This window comes from Topomyia yanbarensis, chromosome 2, assembly GCF_030247195.1.
Source record: "Topomyia yanbarensis strain Yona2022 chromosome 2, ASM3024719v1, whole genome shotgun sequence".
Taxonomy (NCBI): domain Eukaryota; kingdom Metazoa; phylum Arthropoda; class Insecta; order Diptera; family Culicidae; genus Topomyia; species Topomyia yanbarensis.
In genome coordinates this window covers 238,624,781-238,646,387 of record NC_080671.1, presented here as the reverse complement: position 1 = coordinate 238,646,387, position 21,607 = coordinate 238,624,781, and the positions used below count along the sequence as shown (strand labels likewise).

The following is a 21,607-nucleotide window of genomic DNA, read 5'->3' as shown; positions in this document are numbered from 1 at the left end:
TTCTTAGTGCAGATGGTAGTCCATCCCTTTGTGCGACAAATGAAAATATTTTCATCATTCGTTTTGGCGTGGCATTCGCTTAGTTGCAGGGTTGCCACATTCACTAATGTTCTAGAAAGATTTGCATTGTAGATTAATTCGATAAACATTGGTTTATATGTGTCATTGATAAAGTACAGCAGACTTGACAGGCGCAAACTCAATCCAAGTTATTAAAAGGAGCTTTCTAAATAAATTCTTTCTCCATTATATTTTCATCCTAATAAGAACGGTTTGCAGATAACTATTTTTGGTGATACCAGACGATTACATACACCAGATGCGTACATACACGAACATTCCCCTTTCGCAGCTCACATCGAATGAGCATTGTATATCGGAATGCGATCTCTTTTATAAACTTCTTAGTGCAGATGGTAGTCCATCCCTTTGTGCGACAAATGAAAATATTTTCATCATTCGTTTTGGCGTGGCATTCGCTTAGTAGCAGGGTTGCCACATTCACTAATGTTCTAGAAAGATTTGCATTGTAGATTAATTCGATAAACATTGGTTTATATGTGTCATTGATAAAGTACAGCAGACTTGACAGGCGCAAACTCAATCCAAGTTATTAAAAGGAGCTTTCTAAATAAATTCTTTCTCCATTATATTTTCATCCTAATAAGAACGGTTTGCAGATAACTATTTTTGGTGATACCAGACGATTACATACACCAGATGCGTACATAAACGAACATTCCCCTTTCGCAGCTCACATCGAATGAGCATTGTATATCGGAATGCGATCTCTTTTATAAACTTCTTAGTGCAGATGGTAGTCCATCCCTTTGTGCGACAAATGAAAATATTTTCATCATTCTTTTTGGCGTGGCATTCGCTTAGTAGCAGGGTTTCCACATTCACTAATGTTCTAGAAAGATTTGCAAAAACCTACGGGTTTGTAGATTAATTCGATAAACATTGGTTTATGTGTCACTGCTAAAGTACAGCAGACTTGACAGGCGCACACTCAATGCAAGTTATTAAATGGAACTTTCTAATTCAATTCTTTCTCCATTATGTTTTCATCCTAAAAAGAACGGTTTGTAGATAACTATGTTTGGTGATACCAGACGAGAATCCTTGCTAACGATTCGAACCTTGCCCGAATTCGCATCTGCTGCGTACATACACGAACATTCCCCTTTCGCAGCTCACATCGAATGAGCATTGTATATCGGAATGCGATCTCTTTTATAAACTTCTTAGTGCAGATGGTAGTCCATCCCTTTGTGCGACAAATGAAAATATTTTCATCATTCCACATTCACTAATGTTCTAGAAAGATTTGCAAAAACCACCATTCAAAGCACGGCTAATTAATGCTTTTACAAAATCATTTCTATCAAAATACACGGTAAAATCTACGGAATCTACTACACAATTGTTTTAATTATTTCCCAACAAATCGCGCAAAAATCTGTTCCGTACAGCACAGCGCAAATAATTGACGTTGGAAAACAAATCGGCAACTTCAGCTGCCAAACACTTAGAAACGATCGAAGCATTTTTCCGTTAATATCACTTTTCTGACTCAAATTGTTGTAGGTATTTTATTGCTTCCGTCCAATTGGTCAGTTTATTGGTTTTATCGCACATTTTTCGGATATTATTATAGAAAATAACTAACCCGATAAGAGGGAAGTTATTTTCCAAAGCACGAAATGGAAATTTCAATTGTAATTCTTCTGAGAACAATTTTGTGGTCCTAATAAGGACAGTTTGTTGTGAATATTATTTCGCCATTTCCCGCTCGGCATGATGATTATTCGCTTGGCATGGATAGCGCACAGATTGGTATTTTCCAACAAACTAACCAGGCAGGCCTCGCTGGCTTCTTAAAGGGCCATTACGGCTGAGCTCCGGAAGAGTAGGTTTTGAAATTCTGTGCAATCTCACGGACCAGGCACTGGAAGAGCAGCTTGCGAATTAGTAACTCTGTCCACTTCTGAGAGCAATGAATTTCACGCAGGGCGACGACTGTTCTTGGTTGGCAGCGATAAGGCAGTAGCTATGATTTGGTTGGTGGTCAAAATGCAGCTTCTCGTTGAGCAGCACACGTACGTGTGTTCTGCTCTGTGGCTTACACACGTCTGGCTTTAAGAAAAACTGTGACACCCATATTTATAGGTTTTAGCATTAATGTTGATTAGCATTAAAAGTAGTTTTTGAACTTTTTAAACAAGTTTTACATAGCAAACAAGGTATCAATAGCAAGCGTTGAACGTTTTCCTTTCGATTTATGAAACAAAATTAGTAATTCCTTGAGTAGGAGAAAAGTTATTAGAGTTCAAAGTGTACGTAACGCATCCGTTTTGAAAATTTTGAAATGACACCCAGTATAGTAAAGAAAGACGTAAGTCCTACGTCAAAATTTTTTCGAGATAACATAAAATCTCGACGTTTCATGCATTTTAAAGATGTATGGCATCAAAAATACGAATTCGATTTCTGAAATTTCATGTGGTTCTCCCTTTGAAAAAAAATTTGAGTTCCGGCTTATATGGGAATTTCATATGTGACCGGACGATTTAGTCTATATTTCCGGAACCATATAAGCGATCCGTACGAAATTTTATAGACATCTATGGGGATATTATAGCTATCATTTGGGACTAAGTTTGTGAAAATCGGCCCAACCATTTCCGGGAAACTGATGCGAGTTCGTAAATTTTGAAAGATGGCCGCTTTTCCCGGGCACTTCCGGAACCGTCTATGGTGGTTAATGTAGTCAACGAAAGTTTGGTTGGCCGTCGGTGACCTAGAACAGAAAATTTAAGTTGTTTGAGAGACATTTTAGCGAAATTTTTTACCTTTTTTGCTTTCATCGGAGTATCGGTTTGAATCACAATTTGCTATGTGATCGCACGCCACAACCTGTAACTCCGGAACCGGAAGTCGGATCGGGATGAAATTAAATAGCCATTTACGGGGACGCAATACCTTTCATTTGAGGCCAAGCTTAGTCGAGTCGGTCTAGATATCTCCGAGAAACCGATGTGACTGTTATTCTGAATTTAGATACTTCCGCCGGGGCTTCCGGAACCGAGGATGGTGGCCAATGTGGCCAAATAGACTTTGAATGGATGTTAGTGACCTAATACTACAAATCGAAGCAGTTGTGGTCATATTTTGGAAAATTTTTCACCTTTATACATTCATTGCAGAATTTATTAAAATCGACATTTTCTGCGTGTTCGTACTTATCACCCTGTAATTCCGGAACCGGAAGTCGGATCCATTAGAAATTCAATAGCAGCCTATGGGAACGTTGCACCTTTCATTTGAGACTAAGTTTGTCAAAATCGGTTCAGCCATCTCTGAGAAAAATGAGTGACATTTTTTGTCACATACACACACACATTAGGGTGGGGCAAAATGATCGTTTTTTCAGCACAGCACTTTTTTGGTTCCTTTTGGGGTCCCAAACAACTGTGCAAAATTTGGGGTCGATTGGTGTTGACCCGGCGTAGCGCATTGCGTTTGAAATTTGTATGGAGATTAGTATGGGAAAACCTACATTTTTGCATTTTTAATTCTACAGACTACAATTCTTCCTTTAGTATGCAAACAAATAGATAGAAGTGTAGTCCAGGATATGCTGAACAGCTTTGCCGAAGGATGTATGGTGTTTGAATGTCTCTAAGCCAAGTTATAGCTGTTTAAAGTTCGATACATCGAATTAAATGCCAAAAATCATTTTTATTGCCAACACTGCGGGTGTACCAATAGTATTTCATATAGCATTCCGAAATAACATTATATATTTTAGTTTCACCACATTGGTATGTTTGAATGAATTATTCAAAAGCCTTAGATCAATTTCATGAATGTAGGTAGTTGAGCAATAGGGCGTAGTGAGGGGTGAGGAGGGATGGGGGGGGGGGGGGGGGGGGACTTTAATATGTAGAAATTCGAACTGAAATGTTGTCGAGTTGGAATGTTCAGATGAATTATTTCAAAACAATTACACAATGCCCTACGCATAATAGTAACGATGAAATAAAACATACTGTATCCCTTTGCCTTGACTTTTATCAATAGAAGTTACGTTACAGACTGAATCAACTGATGTCGAGTTGATATGTCAGAGGATTATATTTCGGTTTAATACGCATTATAATTTGATAGCATGCTCATTTCTATGCTGTTCGATCACGAGGCGTGAAGCTAATTTCTGGATTTCAACATGAAATCCACCAGATCCCTACAACAATTTTTGCTTCAGGTGATCGAACAGCATCGAAATGAGCATCCCATCAAATCATTGTGCCTATTAAACTGAAATATAATCAATGCAATCCTCTGACATATCAACTCGACATCAGTTGATTCAGTCTGTAACGTAACTTCTATTGATAAGGCAAAGGGATACTAAGGCTTTTGAATAATTCATCCAAACATACCAATGTGGTAAAACTAAAATATATAATGTTATTTTGGAATGCTATATGAAATACCATTGCCGGTGTACCAGTGTTGGCAATAAAAATGATTTTTGGCATTTAATTCGATGTATCGAACTTTGAACAGCTATAACTTGGCTTAGAGACATTCTAACACCATACATCCTTCGGCAAAGTTGTTCAGCATATCCTGGACTATACTTCTATTTATTTGCTGGTACACTACAGAAATAATTGTAGTCTGTAGAATTAAAAATGCAAAAATGTAGGTTTTCCCATACAAATCTCCATACAAATTTCAAACGCAATGCGCTACGCCGGGTCAACACCAATCGACCCCAAATTTTGCACAGTTGTTTGGGACCCCAAAAGGAACCAAAAAAGTGCTGTGCTCGGTTGATGTGGCTATGATTACGTTTTTCCATATAACAATGCCCCACCCTAACACACATACACACACACACATACATACATACACACATACATACACACACAGACATTTGCCGAACTCGACGAACTGAATCGAATGGTATATGTCACTCGGCCCTCCGGGCCTCCGTTAAAAAGTCGGGTTTCAGAGCAATTGCAATACCTTTCTATTGAGAAAGGCAAAACATAAACAAATAACGTTGTGGGCTTTTCTGTGGCCAGAGGTTTTGATTCGGTTCAGTCATAATTATTTTTATCGGTAGATAAAAGAGATAAAAAAGTATCACTAAGTGTTCGAATCGGAAGATCCGTGGTGAAGTTCAGTCTATTCTTTCTTTTCAACGTGCGCAAAAGAATCAGGATGCTTGTTCGGATCTTTATGTTTATTTATTTGCGACAGTATTGACAGTGGTTATTTCTCTACCCAGTCAAACTAGTCCGGAACCGATTCGGACTTCCAGCATGAATTCCAGCTCAAATGCGTCAACCGATAGAGTCGTTATCGGTTGTTTTCTTTGAGCTAGATTCCATGCTGAATTCATCCAGGATTTCAAACCGGTTCCGGAATCGATTTGACGGATAGTTGGGATAGGTTGGTGTGGCGGCGCTAGTGTTTTTCGTATATTAATTCAAATGTTTACACACGTTTTTTAAATATTTTTGTTCGATCATGGATGTCTGTTCTCTGTGCTAATACATTCAAAAGTGACGAATGCTCCCACCTTTCTTTCCCTTCATCTTGGTTTTCGGGTGCTTGCGGTAACGAAGTGACGCATTATGGTTATGTGTCAAAATCGCTTCACAAGCGCCACGCTCGGTGAGGTGGCGCATTTTTCATAATTCAAATCGACCGTTTTTTCTGTGAGCGATGAAAATTCATCTCGTGTTACGTCTGTTTGTCTGTGATATGGCCATAGATTCTGCACTTGCGGATTATAACTCAAACACGGAACAGCAGATCAAATCTTGTCCAAGGAATTTTTTCAACTGCGTCAAAACTAAATTAAAATCAGATAATTTCCCATCAACAATGCACAACGTACTTGATAGCTCGAAAGAAATCTGCAACCTATTTGCAATATTCTTCCAAGAAATATATACGACTTTTTTCTGAACAAGACCGTGATCGCGATTACTTCGCTTTTCTTCCAGATTTTCCTTTGGATATTAGTGTCAATCATGTCATAGTGGAAGACATTTTCAATTCTCTAAAACATTTAGATGTATCAAAAGGTTCTGGCCCTGATGGAATTCCACCATTATTTATGAAAAACCTAGCAACCGAGTTAACTTCCCCATTGTTCTGGCTGTTTAATATGTCTTTGCAATCTGGACAGTTCCCTAAAATAAGAAAAAAATCTTTTTAGTGCCTATATATAAATCTGGCAAAAAATCTGACGTACGTAATTATCGTGGGATAGCCATAATCTCCTGTATGCCGAAACTTTTCGAATCAATCATTAACGAAAAAATATTTCTTCAAATAAAAAACAAAATTTCCAACCTCCAGCATGGCTTCTTCAAAGGTCGTTCGACCTCAACAAACTTACTAGAATTTATTAATTATACACTGATTGCAATGGATAATGGAAACTACGTGGAGGTACTTTATACAGACTTTAGTAAAGCATTTGATCGCATTGACATCTCAATGTTACTTTATAAATTGACAAAGATCGGCATTGAGCCTGGGCTACTTATATGGTTAGAATCATATCTCTCCGAACGTCAGCAAAATATAAAGTCACCTCAGGAGTTCCACAAGTCTCTCATTTAGACCCTCTATTGTTTATTTTATACGTGAACGATATCTCCTTTATTCTCAAAAAACTGAAAATACTAATTTATGCGGACGATATGAAACTTTATTTGGAGATAAGAAATGCCGAGGATATTAATACATTTCAAAACGAAATACAAATTTTCCACATGTGGTGTCAAAACAGCCTCTTACAACTGAACGTGAAAAAGTGTAATTCAATAACCTTTAGTCGAAAACGACAAACACCGAATTAAAGATTACCTTAGGAAATCAGACTGTAGAAAAATGTGAAAGAATTAGGGATTTAGGTGTTATATTAGATTAAAAGTTAAATTTTATTGATCATTATAACACAATTATGCACAAAGCTACCAACATGCTCAGTTTTATAAAACGCTTTAGCTATCATTTTGAAGATCCTTATACAATAAAAACATTATATATTAGGGTGGGGCAAAATGATCGTTTTTTCAGCACAGCACTTTTTTGGTTCCTTTTGGGGTCCCAAACAACTGTGCAAAATTTGGGGTCGATTGGTGTTGACCCGGCGTAGCGCATTGCGTTTGAAATTTGTATGGAGATTAGTATGGGAAAACCTACATTTTTGCATTTTTAATTCTACAGACTACAATTCTTCCTTTAGTATGCAAACAAATAGATAGAAGTGTAGTCCAGGATATGCTGAACAGCTTTGCCGAAGGATGTATGGTGTTTGAATGTCTCTAAGCCAAGTTATAGCTGTTTAAAGTTCGATACATCGAATTAAATGCCAAAAATCATTTTTATTGCCAACACTGCGGGTGTACCAATAGTATTTCATATAGCATTCCGAAATAACATTATATATTTTAGTTTCACGACATTGGTATGTTTGAATGAATTATTCAAAAGCCTTAGATCAATTTCATGAATGTAGGTAGTTGAGCAATAGGGCGTAGTGAGGGGTGAGGGGGGATGGGGGGGGGACTTTAATATGTAGAAATTCGAACTGAAATGTTGTCGAGTTGGAATGTTCAGATGAATTATTTCAAAACAATTACACAATGCCCTACGCATAATAGTAACGATGAAATAAAACATACTGTATCCCTTTGCATTGACTTTTATCAATAGAAGTTACGTTACAGACTGAATCAACTGATGTCGAGTTGATATGTCAGAGGATTATATTTCGGTTTAATACGCATTATAATTTGATAGCATGCTCATTTCTATGCTGTTCGATCACGAGGCGTGAAGCTAATTTCTGGATTTCAACATGAAATCCACCAGATCCCTACAACAATTTTTGCTTCAGGTGATCGAACAGCATCGAAATGAGCATCCCATCAAATCATTGTGCCTATTAAACTGAAATATAATCAATGCAATCCTCTGACATATCAACTCGACATCAGTTGATTCAGTCTGTAACGTAACTTCTATTGATAAGGCAAAGGGATACTAAGGCTTTTGAATAATTCATCCAAACATACCAATGTGGTAAAACTAAAATATATAATGTTATTTTGGAATGCTATATGAAATACCATTGCCGGTGTACCAGTGTTGGCAATAAAAATGATTTTTGGCATTTAATTCGATGTATCGAACTTTGAACAGCTATAACTTGGCTTAGAGACATTCTAACACCATACATCCTTCGGCAAAGTTGTTCAGCATATCCTGGACTATACTTCTATTTATTTGCTGGTACACTACAGAAATAATTGTAGTCTGTAGAATTAAAAATGCAAAAATGTAGGTTTTCCCATACTAATCTCCATACAAATTTCAAACGCAATGCGCTACGCCGGGTCAACACCAATCGACCCCAAATTTTGCACAGTTGTTTGGGACCCCAAAAGGAACCAAAAAAGTGCTGTGCTCGGTTGATGTGGCTATGATTACGTTTTTCCATATAACAATGCCCCACCCTATTATATATTGCATATGTTAGGTCGATATTGGAATATTGCACTATTATTAGGTGCCCTTTTTCAAGCAGACATGAAGAACGAATAGAATAGGTACAAAAACAGTTTTTATTATTTGCCATTCGTAAATTAGGATGGACAGCATTCCCTCTGCCATCTTATGAAGCACGCTGCTTGCTTATCAATATTCAAACATTAAAGGAGCGTCGCGAATTTGCAATGCTCTCATTCATTAATAATATCGTTTCGCATCGTATCGATTCAGCTGAAATTTTATCCAAATTGAACTTTTATGCACCTTCACGACAGCTACGAAATCGAAGTATATTTTCAATAACTCCTTTTCGCACAAACTATGCAAAATATAGCCCCATAAATCGAATGATGTGAATTTATAATCACTATTGCGACTCAATTGATTTTACAATGTCTAAACTGAAACTAAAACAATATTTTATACACAAAAGAAATTCTAACGCGTAAGAGGATCATTCTGTAAAAACCGAAATTGCTTCATTTATACTAAATTCACGAAATATACACATTAGTAATTAAGGAAATCTGTAGTCTACATCGATTGACGAAAAATAAATAAATTGATTATAAACTGACTACTAAAAAAAATATTATTTTTTTCATTAATATAACTGTTTTTTGAAATGTTTCATAGTGTGCTCGAACTCTTCCAGCTTTTTTTACCGTGATGTGTATACCCGTATACCTGTATAGTATCTCTATTGCTAATTTGTTGCCCTGTTGCTAATTTCAAGTTTTATATGTAAGCATATACAATAATGGAATAAATGTTACTAACCACCACTTTTATCTGTCGTCATATCTGTCAGAAAGCTAGGAGGTGTTGGTTGTTTCAGAATCTTATCACGTTCTTTGAACATTGATAGAAGATGAATGTACGGATACTGTACGCATGCGTTCTAAACCTCCTTGCTCTTGGAGGCTGTGTAATAAGAAAATAGCAGAAGAGTCGAGCAGTGAAATTATCGTTCACCATTATTTATATATTATCTCAAGTGAATGCCTACTTGTGCTACTGCATACTGTAGAATAACCAAACTTAAATAGCTAGTGAAATCCATGAATGGTACGGTTCAGCTAAAAGAAAAGATTGTTTCACAATGAATCAAAATCTTATTCCATCGTAAAGAGAATGAAAAGGGTTTTAACAAAATGGAATTGATGATTAAAACAAGGTGTTGCTCAAAGAAAAGTATGTAAAGTGGTGCAATGTTTGTATATTCATAATGCAACTGATAATAATATCATAAATCATTATCTTAATCAAATGATAATGCTACTGTGACATTGTATTGATTTTCGTGGAAATATCTGGTAAAACACAGATTAAGAGGACATTCGCATATAGACAGCGTTTTCTCTCAATTTTGCATATGGATTAAAAGGAAATTATATCTTAGCTACTTGAAATTTTGAATAGACCGTGATGTTTCGGCAGGGCAGCACGGTATATATCCTGGAGCCGAGGGAATTGAATCTGGAAAAAAAGTTCGACATTGTTAGTCTATTTTTCGTCTTCTAGTGGGTGACGTTTCGTTTTGTATTGGTTTCATTTTTTACATTAGTTATAACGCATTATTTCGGACATTTTTTGTTCAAAAAATATATTTTTTTCTAAAAGTTGGCTTTGTCAAACTCTTCTACAATATTTATACTATCCAAATCGGCCTTTTTCGCGCTATCGTGTACACCGTTTTAAAACATGTATTTGAAGTTTTGCAGGCCCAATTCATGCTGAACGCACGGTGAGATTTAAAATTCTATTTTGTGTTTACCACCAAATTGGACTATCACAGAAGTGTGCAAACTGTAAATTGTAACAAAATTGTTCGTTTGCTTCGAACCAACAGTAATCGACATTTCTATTTTTTTTGTACATTAAGAGTTTCTTTTCAAAATCTAATTTCATCTTTCTAAATTCTTCTATGAATGCATGCAATAGTACATACCGTCATCGGGGGTTACTTTACGTCAAAAATAGAACGTTTTGTACATTACACTCAAGAACTACGATCACGCAACTTCAAATTTAAAACTGTTTGATTACATATGGCAGAAGTTCCTCAAAAGTCAGTTAAAAAACTTTTAGAAAATCAAGACTGAATATGAGATATACAGAACTAAAAATTGGCATAAAGTCGCCCCCTCAGGAAGGGGTTACATTATACCAAAAAGTTTTTTATTCAAAATCATGTTAACTTCTTGATTTATTGTTATGGATTATGCACTTTTTATGTGTGAATGCAAATGAATGTCGTGCTCGTAAAAATAAAAGGATATGTTCAAGAATTGCGTACACCGTCTCCAATAACCTTGTTTTTGGAGAGTAAATAAATTCAATAATGAAAAACAACAAGCCGAGAAAAAACGTTCTTCGTGATATACTTTTTTATTAGGGTGAGGTGGGGCAAATCCGACCCTTGGGTAAACCCGACCCCCCTCTGTTATCGAAAGTCGGAAGCACTTCGGGAATTGTTGTCATTGTTGTCGTGTAAAGCATCAAAAATAATCATAATGGTGGTATGACAGCATTTTATTAGTCTACATTGAGATGCTCAAACGACAATAAGTGTGTTTTTACAACTTTTGGTTAGATTTTTGTGCATCATTGACTACAATAAATTTCTGATTGTCAAAGTGATTGCATAAAAAATGTAATTGTATTGGAATTCTTTGATTAAAGTCCTACAAACTGCATAGATGAATTTAGTCCAACTTTTCCCATATTTTTTTTAATTGCATCGTAATGAAAAATGGGGTAAATCAGACCGCTTTTTTGGTACGAAATTGAAATATATTTTTATTGTAATTATTTATTATTTTTTGCACAATGGTTCATAATTACAAATGAAAGACACAAAAATGTAATGAATATAGTATTCGTCGAGCAATTGCTCCGATAAAAATGGGAATATCTTCACGTGTTACGTGCTCGTGGTTTTGACATTCCAAGATTGACATTGAATTCCATTTTCTTCATGTTACAATTCAATAACATAACATTCATTGATTTATCATTGAAACCCCATAAAATTTGGGTAATATCTGTACTAAATAAACCAAAAACATAGGCGGTCGGGTTTACCCCACCATTTTTGAAAACAGCAAAAATGAACGTTTTCGTAAAACGCTTGTGTCTTGAAATTTTCCCGAGGTACGAATAAAATGCTATACGTAGAAAGTTACCCAGAAGTCTAACATTAAAGAATTTGGTATATAAAACGACTTGATCCGATGTAAAATAAGCATTTTACAGCCAAAACCATTTACTAGGTCGGATTTACCCCACCTTACCCTAAGACTTATGAATTAGACAACCTTGTTTTAGTATTTTTAAAATTAAAAAAATAGACATATGGTCACCAATTGAGAAACAAATAAAATACGGATAAACAAGTACAAGCACAAATAATTGCATTACATTGCCAGGTTAATTTCATGTAATCTATATCCTCTTATCTAATAATTTGACAGTATATCGCACTTTCCCAAGAGAATTTTAGTTACGATGCTTTTTGAGTATATTTTATATTTTAGTTTCATCGCTTACTACGATTACTTGCAAGCATTTTCGTTTGTGTTGAACCAGAGAATGTTGTTTTTGTCAAAATAAAACGTTAAATTTGAACTGTAAGCTCAAGTACCATACTTTAATTTTGGCGTAAAGTAGCCCCCGTGGCGTATAGTAACCCCCGATGACAGTACATTGAAGCTTGAATGGGGATTTTGCCTCTGCTTGATTGTTGCTCTATTTACATTTAACATTTTGTGCATAGAATGTAATTTGTTGATAATTATTGGATTGTTGAAGTCATGATAAAAATTATAAAACTGCAGCTGCATATTTATCAGCTAATTTCTTTTTACGTGTCTTTTTTTTAAAACAAACTTATGCAAAAAATTCAGCATCTCTGAGACTCCAGAATGTGAAATAATGGACTTTTCCCTTTCATTTGCAATCAACATCAAAATAATCCGTCGGAGGGTCTAGAACAGCGTTTTTAGAAGTTTTTTTTTCGTGATAACATACACTGAAAAAACTAAACAGGTTATGCGAAGTTTGATACTGAGAAACAAGAAATTATGCGTTTGATACTGAGCAACAAGAAATAAAGAAAAGCAATAAAAGTATCCAATTTCTCCAAAAACACAAAGTTGATGAAAAAAATACATAAGTACAATGCTTTTTATGCTATTAGGTAGAACATAATATATATATTTCTAAATAACTTTGTAAAATACTAATACGGATATGAAAAGTGAAGCCTACTGTAAATAACAAAATACATTTTTAAATAAAATCACAATATATGTTCTGCTTGTTTGCATTGTATGACGTCATACTCATTTGACAGTTTGTTTGCTCGATAGAAGTACCTTCGCTGGTCTATTACTACGAGTGTCTATAGTAACACCATGTGTCCGAGGTGTATACAGGTGTACACATTTTTTTCTATGTGTGCATCAGCTGTCATTTTTTTCGGACAAACAAGAAGAAATGAAGAAGAAAACAGAAGCACGTGGTCCCATACTTCATTCTGATTGGTTAGTGATGTAAACATTTGCTCTTTTGCGATCCCGGACGCCATACTTATTTTTACCACGTGCTTACAAGCTTTGTTTCGATTAGTCGGTTTGTTGATTATGTGCTTCACGGTCCTGGGCCGCCATGATTAATTTCACTAGCAACAAACCAACACACTCAAACATGACGAATGTGAACACCTATACTATAATGCATCTCGCCATGTGTCTATTGGCGATCTGCGGAAAAACTAAAATTAGTCATGCGACACCCATGATTCAGCTCACGAACTGGCAAAGTGATACAGTTTGTATTTTTTCACTGGCAAGTGAGTCATAGCTTCCAACACAAACTTCATTTTCTGCTCGGAAAAACCTTACCAGTGCCAAATATGAATCAAACGGGTAAGAAATTTCATTTTATTTGCAATTATTCTGAAATTACAGCCATTTGAAACTATTTGGCCCATACATTTCTTCGAAATGTAATCGGGGTATTATGGTGGTTATAAAAATACTTTCCATAAATAAAGTTTCAACTGGAAATCGAGCCGTATATATTCCTTCTTCGCGTGATCCGGGGAGTTTCATGATTTACACCATCTCATGAAGGTTTAGCTTAACTTAGGAGAAAGGGAAAATGATGTTGAGGCGACTACGGTGTCCAACAAATTTCATTTTGGAGCCGCACCCATGTAGCTTTGCAAATGATAATAGAAACCACTGCGTTTTGCACCCTTTTCGCAAGATGTTCACTCATCATCTTATAAAATGATAGTTTTCCTACGTTTTCGTAAGCAAAATGTGTCCGTGATTGAATTCGTTCGGGTGATGTTAATTGTTGTGGTCTAATTAAATCAATTTTCGATCGGGAAAAAGATCAATTACCGCCGCAAAATTGACACCAGCGGGTGCGCGGAAAAGTTTTCTGTAAGGTGATACGGTTTGATTAACGTTTAAAGTGCAATCTGCCTAACTAAAGCGATAAAACGCTTTGCTATTGCCACCGGTCAGACACAACAAAAGCCAACCAGTGATCAGTGCCTTACTATTGCTTCGTTGGCCCGTCGCGGGGCGAAGCAAAGAAGAGCGTGAAACACCGATAGTCAGATATGACTACTGTGCTGTGCAGTGCGTGTGCCTTGAAAATTTCGTCAGCAAGTGATCGTGTGTATTGTTTCGGCGGCTGCGATCACATCCTACATGAGAAATGTGCGGATCTCAATACCGCTAGTGCAAGTGCCCTTAAAAGCAATTATGCGCTACGATATGTGTGTTTTGACTGTCGTAAAAAACAGTCTTGCCTGAATGATGTACTGAAAAAATGCGGGGAACTACAAAGCGCGGTTGCTGAACTGCAAAAGGCACAACATGAGCTGACCAACAAGTTGTTGAATGAATGCGTGAGTAGAATCGAAAGCGGGATCAAGCAGCAACTTGCGGACCTTTTCCAGTCTAGCAAACAAGGATCCGTGAATGTTAACTCCGGCGAAAACTTAAATGTTCTATCATATGCTGACGTCGTTCAAGCCAATGTGGGCCACCCCGCATCAATTAGAAAGAGGAAAGCTGCCGTCATGACTGCAGGTGATCTTCCGGTGCACAAACAGTCAAACTCTAATTGCGACTCCATGGAAGTAGGTCAACTTCGGTCGGGCAAACGTCGATTTTTGACTGTTCCACCTAGCAGTGATAACCTTGGCAATGAGAATACGCCCAAAAGCGCACCCCTGTTTAACTTTGCAGAAACACATCCAGCTAAGTCCAATGCAATTGTGAAGCGAGAGCGAACAGTCATCATTAAACCAATCGAGCAGCAAGTTGCGACTGTTACAAAGCAGGAAATTCAATGCAAGCTTGACCCAGTTTCATTGGGTGTCAAAGAGGTATATTACCGACCCAATGGAGAGGCAACTGTTAGGTGTGACTCCCGTGAATCAGCGCTTAAATTGCTCAGTACAGTGAAAGCGAATCTGTCTGAGAAGTATAACGCCGACGTCCAGAAAGCTCTAAAACCCAGAGTAAAAGTTGCTGGTTTTACTGACGACATCACTGCGAAAAACTTCGTGGAAAAATTAATTCAGCAAAATAATTTTCCTCAGCCTGCCAATCTGACGGTGATACGAATTGTGCGAAACGAAAAACACACAGATAATCCGATGTCTGCCATTATTGAAACTGATGCCAAAACATTCGAAAAGCTGATGCAACTACAACATGTCAACTTGGGTTGGATGCGCTGCAAGATCTCTGAATGTGTAAACGTGCTCCGCTGTTATCGCTGCTCGGAGTACGGCCATAGAGCTGCCACATGCAAGAAGTCCCCATGCTGTCCGATTTGCGCCGAAGGGCATGAGCACAAAGAGTGTGTCTCAGATATCCAAAAATGCATTAATTGTCACAATGCAAATGTGACAAGAAATCCTGAAGATCAAACGCCAACTGATCATGCTTCTTGGAGTTCTGAGTGCCCTCTGTATCAAACTCGACTTCGAATGTCACGCCGTATTATTGACTACAGTACATAGCAACTAGCGCAACACGGCGAAGCCGCCCAGTTTTCCGACCGATGTAATCAGCAAGAATCTGCCACCGACGCCCATATGATTGACACGGAACATAGATGTTATAGCAGCGACCTTTCCCGGTCAGGTAAAGCTAAGGAGGGTATATGTCCTCCCGAAGCTATTCGAGATACTGCGCGCCCTGAATTTGGTCTACAATTGCAGTTTGCCAACGAACGGAATCAGCTTGACTCCATCACCGACTCCCATCTGTTTGCCATGGAATTTGGATGTTATGGCGGCGACCTTTCCCGGCCAGGTAAAGCTAAGGAGGGTATATGTCCTCCCGAAGCTATTCGAGATACTGCGCGCCCTGAATTTGGTCTACAATTGCAGCTTGCCAACGAACGAAATCAGCTTGACTCCATCACCGACTCCCATCTGTTTGCCATGGAACTTGGATGTTATGGCGGAGACCTTTCCCAGTCAGGTAAAGCTAGAGAGGGTATATGTCCTCCCGAAGCTACTCGTGATACTGCGCACCCTGAGTTTGATCCACCATTGCAGCCTGCCAACATACGTAATCAGGTCAACTCCGTCACCGACACCCATCCGTCTACCACAGAACTTGAAGGACACGACATCAACCTTTTCCGGTCAGATAACAACGCTCTAAACAAGTCAGACCAACTCGAAGGACATGGAATTCCTGTATCCGTTTCCTCAGGTAAATACAATGAATGTATATGTCCTTCCGAAGTAGGACATACAGATGCTGCCCCCGTTGAAAGCCCACCCCATTTACAGGCATTTGCTTCCACAATCACTCGATCTACCACCGTTCAACTGTCAGGACAAAACTTGCAGGGACATCTTAAAATCTACTATCAGAACGTGAGAGGGCTACGCACAAAAATTGATGAGCTGTTCGTCGCTGCTTCGGATGTTGATCATGATGTTATTGTTCTGACCGAAACATGGCTGAATGATCAAATCAACTCGCTCCAATTATTTGGCTCAAGGTACTCTGTATATCGTAACGATCGCGATCCTAATAGTGCAGGGAAGAAACGTGGTGGTGGTGTGCTCATTGCAGTTTCCAACCGACTCTCATCCAAACACAAAAATGACACTCACAATCTCGAACAACTCTGGGTAAATATCCGTGGCCCCTATACTAATCTCTGTGTGGGTGTTGTATATATTCCCCCCGATTCCGCAAGTGATGTAGAAATTATTCAGAAGCACATAGACTCCGCACTTGACATTGCAACTTCCATTGAACCCAACACGGCACATCTACTATTTGGTGATTACAACCAGCCTGGACTTCTTTGGAAGAGCACTCCCTCCGGGTATGCTTTCCCAGACCCTTCTGAATCAACCTTTTCGAGGGCGAGTACTATCTTACTGGACGGAATGTCTGTACTGAACATGCGACAAATGTCTACAGTGAATAATAGGCGAAATCGAATCCTGGACCTCCTGTTTATAAATGAAGAAGCTTCAATGAACTGTACCGTATCAGAGGCACTTGAGCCTTTAGTTGCTGTAGACGCACATCATCCTCCACTTCTGATAACGCAGATTTGTCCGCAGCTGGTTCTCTATGACGAGATGGAGGATGTCAGGGAGTTCAACTTTTCGAAGACTGACTTCTCTAGGCTTCATAACTCACTACAAACAATCGACTGGGAGACTTTCTTGAATTTCGCGATCGATGTAGATGCTGCCGTAGAAAAACTCTCACTGGTGTTAAAACAGCTTTTCAGTATACATGTGCCTGCACCTCGTCCCCGAACAAAACCACCATGGTCCAACAACCGGCTACGTAAACTGAAAAGATTGCGAGCTGCTGCGCTTCGACATTACACTATTCGAAGAAACCCAATCACAAAAAGGGAGTTCACTATAGCCAGTAACAGCTACAAAACATATAACCGCTTTCTCTACACAAGACACGTAGCATAAACCCAATCGAATCTAAAACGAAACCCAAAACAGTTTTGGTCTTTTGTGAATGGGAAACGTAAAGAAAATGGGCTTCCTTCCAGTATGTTCCTCGCAGGTGAAACGTCCAATACTCCCAGCGGTATCTGTAATTTGTTCGCAAAACATTTCTCGAGTGTGTTTAAAAATGAATCGGCTAGCTCAACTCAGGTGGACTGTGGCCTTCAAGATGTCCCTCGCGATGTAATCAATTTTGGAAACATTCAATTTACTGACGAAGACATTACGGCTGCCATAAGCAAGTTAAAGTCCTCTACATCGGTGGGGCCAGATGGGATTCCTTCCATTATACTGAAAAAATGCGCAAGCGCATTGTGTACACCTTTTCGACTAATCTTCAACCAATCACTGTCGCAATCAGTGTTTCCCGTGTGTTGGAAAAAATCAGTAATGTTTCCCGTTTTTAAAAAAGGTGATAAGCAAAATGTTGCGAACTATCGTGGTATAACCTCGCTCTGCGCTGGATCAAAGTTGTTTGAGATCCTAGTAGGAAATATGCTCTTTCGTGAGACCAAAGCATACATATCGAAGGACCAACATGGTTTTTTTGCAGGCAGGTCAACAACCACCAATCTAGCCCAATTTACATCGTACTGTATTAAAAACATCGAAGATGGATCACAAGTAGACACTATATACACTGATCTTAAAGCTGCCTTCGATCGTGTAGACCACTCTCTTCTTCTGGCAAAGATCGAGCGACTGGGTGCTCCATCAAATTTTACAGGATGGCTTAAATCATATCTCATAGATCGTTCTCTGTCCGTGAAATTAGGAAGTAACGTGTCATATAGCTTCATCAACTTGTCGGGTGTACCTCAAGGGAGCAATCTCGGACCGTTACTTTTTTCTTTATTCTTCAACGACGTCTGCTATGTTATACCCCCAGGGTGCAAACTCATATATGCTGATGATCTCAAACTCTTTCTCATTGTGCGGTCAATAGAGGACTGCATCGAACTTCAGCGACATCTAGATGCTTTCTGTAACTGGTGTAATCGCAACTTGTTGGCTCTCAGTGTGTCCAAATGCTCTATAATATCTTTCACGCGCAGAAAAAATCCAATTCTCTGGAGCTACAACATCGCCGGCCAATTGCTAGAGAGAGTGTCAGTTATCAGAGACCTTGGTGTACTCCTGGACTCGCAACTGACATTCAGAAACCATTACTCTCACGTTATAGCACAGGGAAATAGAAACCTTGGCTTCATAATAAGAATCGCCAACGAGTTTACTGATCCATATTGTCTGCGGGCATTGTATTTTTCACTTGTTCGGTCTGTCCTGGAAGCTTCCGCAGCCATTTGGTGTCCTTATACGAGCATTTGGACTAACAGAATTGAAGCAGTACAAGCAAGATTCCTCCGCTTTGCTCTTAGAAATTTGCCGTGGCGTAACCCAACAGAGCTACCACCATACATTGATCGCTGTCGTCTGCTCGATATGGAAACTCTGGCAAAAAGGCGAAATACATCCAGAGCGATATTTGTTGGGAAAATATTGATTGGCCAAATGGATGCCCCAGATATTCTCTCACAAATCAATATTAACGTACCCCCCAGAAACCTTAGATCACGTAACTTTTTAAGACTAGACTTTCAGCGCACCGAGTACGGTCAGAACGAACCCATAAGGGCGATGTGTAATGTTTTCAATAGTGTGTATGACCATTTCGATTTTTATGTTTCTAGTGATGTTTTCAAGAATAGACTTAGGAGATTGACTTAGCTTATAAGTTTATGTGAAAATATTTCTGTAATGTTATTGAAATGCTGTATACCTTGTATGTAATTTTGTTAATTTGTAGTGTCAGTTCATTGTTATTGTAGGAAAAACATGCGAAAAGATTATGGGTTTTTACGCGCATTCGAGGTCTGCTTCTGAAGTGAACCTTGAAATGGGCTTTTCCCATACAACAACATTAAATTTCATGTAGACCAACATGGGTCAGATGAAAAATGGAAATAAATAAATAAATAAATAAATAAACAAATTGAAAGGTGTTGTTTAAATGTTATTTTTTACCAAAGTTTACAGAAAATAAGTGCACTATGACAGAACAAAATGAAATTAGCAATACTTTAGCGCTATCTTTGAACGTTTTCAACCTAGAATCGCTAATTGAATTATTTCAATGCACAAACCTAAGACTAACAGCACCGGAGCGTGGGTAAAAGCGATTTGCTAACCGCCATCATAACACGACACCGCACCGGCGGTTCGTAAACAGGTTGGGAAATGGAAACTCGACGTCAACATTTCATAAGGCATTATATACAATATGCTCATGTTGAGAAAATGGCGTCTGAAAAATTACCTCGTACTTTATATTCCCATTTATGAACAGGAGCTTGATTTAAGGACCAAACAACTCAATGCCATGTTAAATTAACCATTTTTTCCGAATAGTACACCAGATTTTATTAAAAAATTGTATTTTGAACGATTTTTGCAGATAAATTTTTTGGTCCCTTTTGAAATATCGTACTGGTTTTGTGCCCTCTCTTATAATCCCTTTTCGGCGAGACGATAGCTTATAGTGCGTGCGGGTGAGCCCTTTTGTTTACAGCAAATGATTATGTGACGTTTATTTTGATCCCTTTCTTGGTGTTGCGATGTTTTTGTTCCATTTTCAAGTATAGTCTTTTTCATTAAGAAAAGGGCCCATAAGCAAATTTTCCCGTTTTGTTGTTTGGTGTATATGAACCGTTAATTTTTGAGGGGAAGTGAAAGGGAACATAATCAAAACAAGTTATTTTGCTTATGTGCCTTTTCGATAATCTATTATTTCGCCAACAGCCAGGCTTCAGAACCGGCTTATTTAAGGTGTGTTTAAAGCTTTGTTAGTGTCTATTTGAAGTAAGTATTAACCGGAATTGTTTACGTTTTGTTTATCGGCCCATTTGAAATGTTCTCGTCGAACTTATCGTTTCGGTTTATAGCAAGTGCGTATATTTGATAACTTCTTCCAACTGACGGCAACGTTGCTATTCGTAGAAAGGAAGCAAAGCAAAGGAAAATGTAAAAAATAGGGTCTCGCGATGATTGAATTAAATAACACTTATTTAAAGTTTACTGAAATTACAATAGAATTATTGAAATTAAAAGTTTATTGTTGTTTTAATGAAAATATATTTCCAAACCTTGATTCACACCAATTATTTTGTCGTTTGATGCAATGAACAGTATTTGCTTGAATTCAATAACACATATTTATGATCATGCTGTATATTTACTGCGTGAAAGTAAAAATAAGTGCATCGAAGCAACTTGGATTGAACTGGTAGATATAGCATTATGTCAAGCTGTCATGATGTGTCCCAGGATCAGATTGATGGGTCAAATCAAAAAACTAAAAATCTGCATAGAATGTATGAGGAAACACTGCGAACAAATGGAACTGTGGAAAGTAAGATTCAAAAAGAAAAACAATGCGTGAATTTTTCTTGTGCAAAAGTCTTTAATTCAGGTCCAATAGTAAGTGGAAGATAACGACCATAATGGTTTGCCACACACTCTGCAGCGCTTGGTTCAGAAAAGAATACCTAAAAAGAACTTGGACGGACACAGATCACACCTGTTACATCATCACCATCTAGTTTCAGGCGGTGGTTCATCATATTTTCGGGGGATAATATGATGTTGTGGTGTATAGTGAAATGTATGAACGTGAATGCACTACCATAATAATGTGTTGACTAAAAGCCATTTTTTTCATTGTACCAAAACAGTAGTTTAGCAATAATTTATACTACAGTCTAATATGACATTACAATACAAAATCAATAAATTTTAACCTTTCTCCATAAAATTTCAAAATTCACTAATTTTGTGAAAAAGGAGATGGCGGGGTTGGACGGTAGTACATTATAAAAATTGATATTTTAATACATTCAAACATTTCTTATATTGCTCATAGAAACAGTAACACGAAATGTTAATTAACTAATTTATTGTTGGACAATAAAATTGATTGTT

At 37.8% G+C, this 21,607-nt stretch overlaps 1 protein-coding gene and 1 long non-coding RNA gene across 15 annotated transcripts in view; one reads left to right on the top strand and one right to left on the bottom strand.

The window, feature by feature from the left end:
* LOC131678368 (uncharacterized) overlaps positions 1–21,607 on the bottom strand; it is a 280,969-nt gene that overhangs the window by 56,426 nt on the left and 202,936 nt on the right. The gene's annotated exons all lie outside the window — the stretch shown is intronic.
* LOC131678358 (neuronal acetylcholine receptor subunit alpha-7) overlaps positions 9,392–21,607 on the top strand; it is a 1,795,942-nt gene continuing 1,783,726 nt past the window's right edge. For 10 of the 14 annotated variants that reach the window (XR_009303634.1, XR_009303635.1, XM_058958439.1 and 7 more), the window contains exon 1: positions 9,394–9,783. Coding sequence is in view for 1 of the 14 variants with exons in the window: in XM_058958442.1 (XP_058814425.1) it covers positions 9,744–9,783 (40 nt within the window). In the remaining 13 variants the exon portion in view is untranslated. Of the gene's footprint in view, positions 9,784–21,607 lie in introns of all 14 variants that reach the window. The other 4 variants (XM_058958442.1, XM_058958441.1, XM_058958445.1 and 1 more) reach the window with 3 other exon arrangements.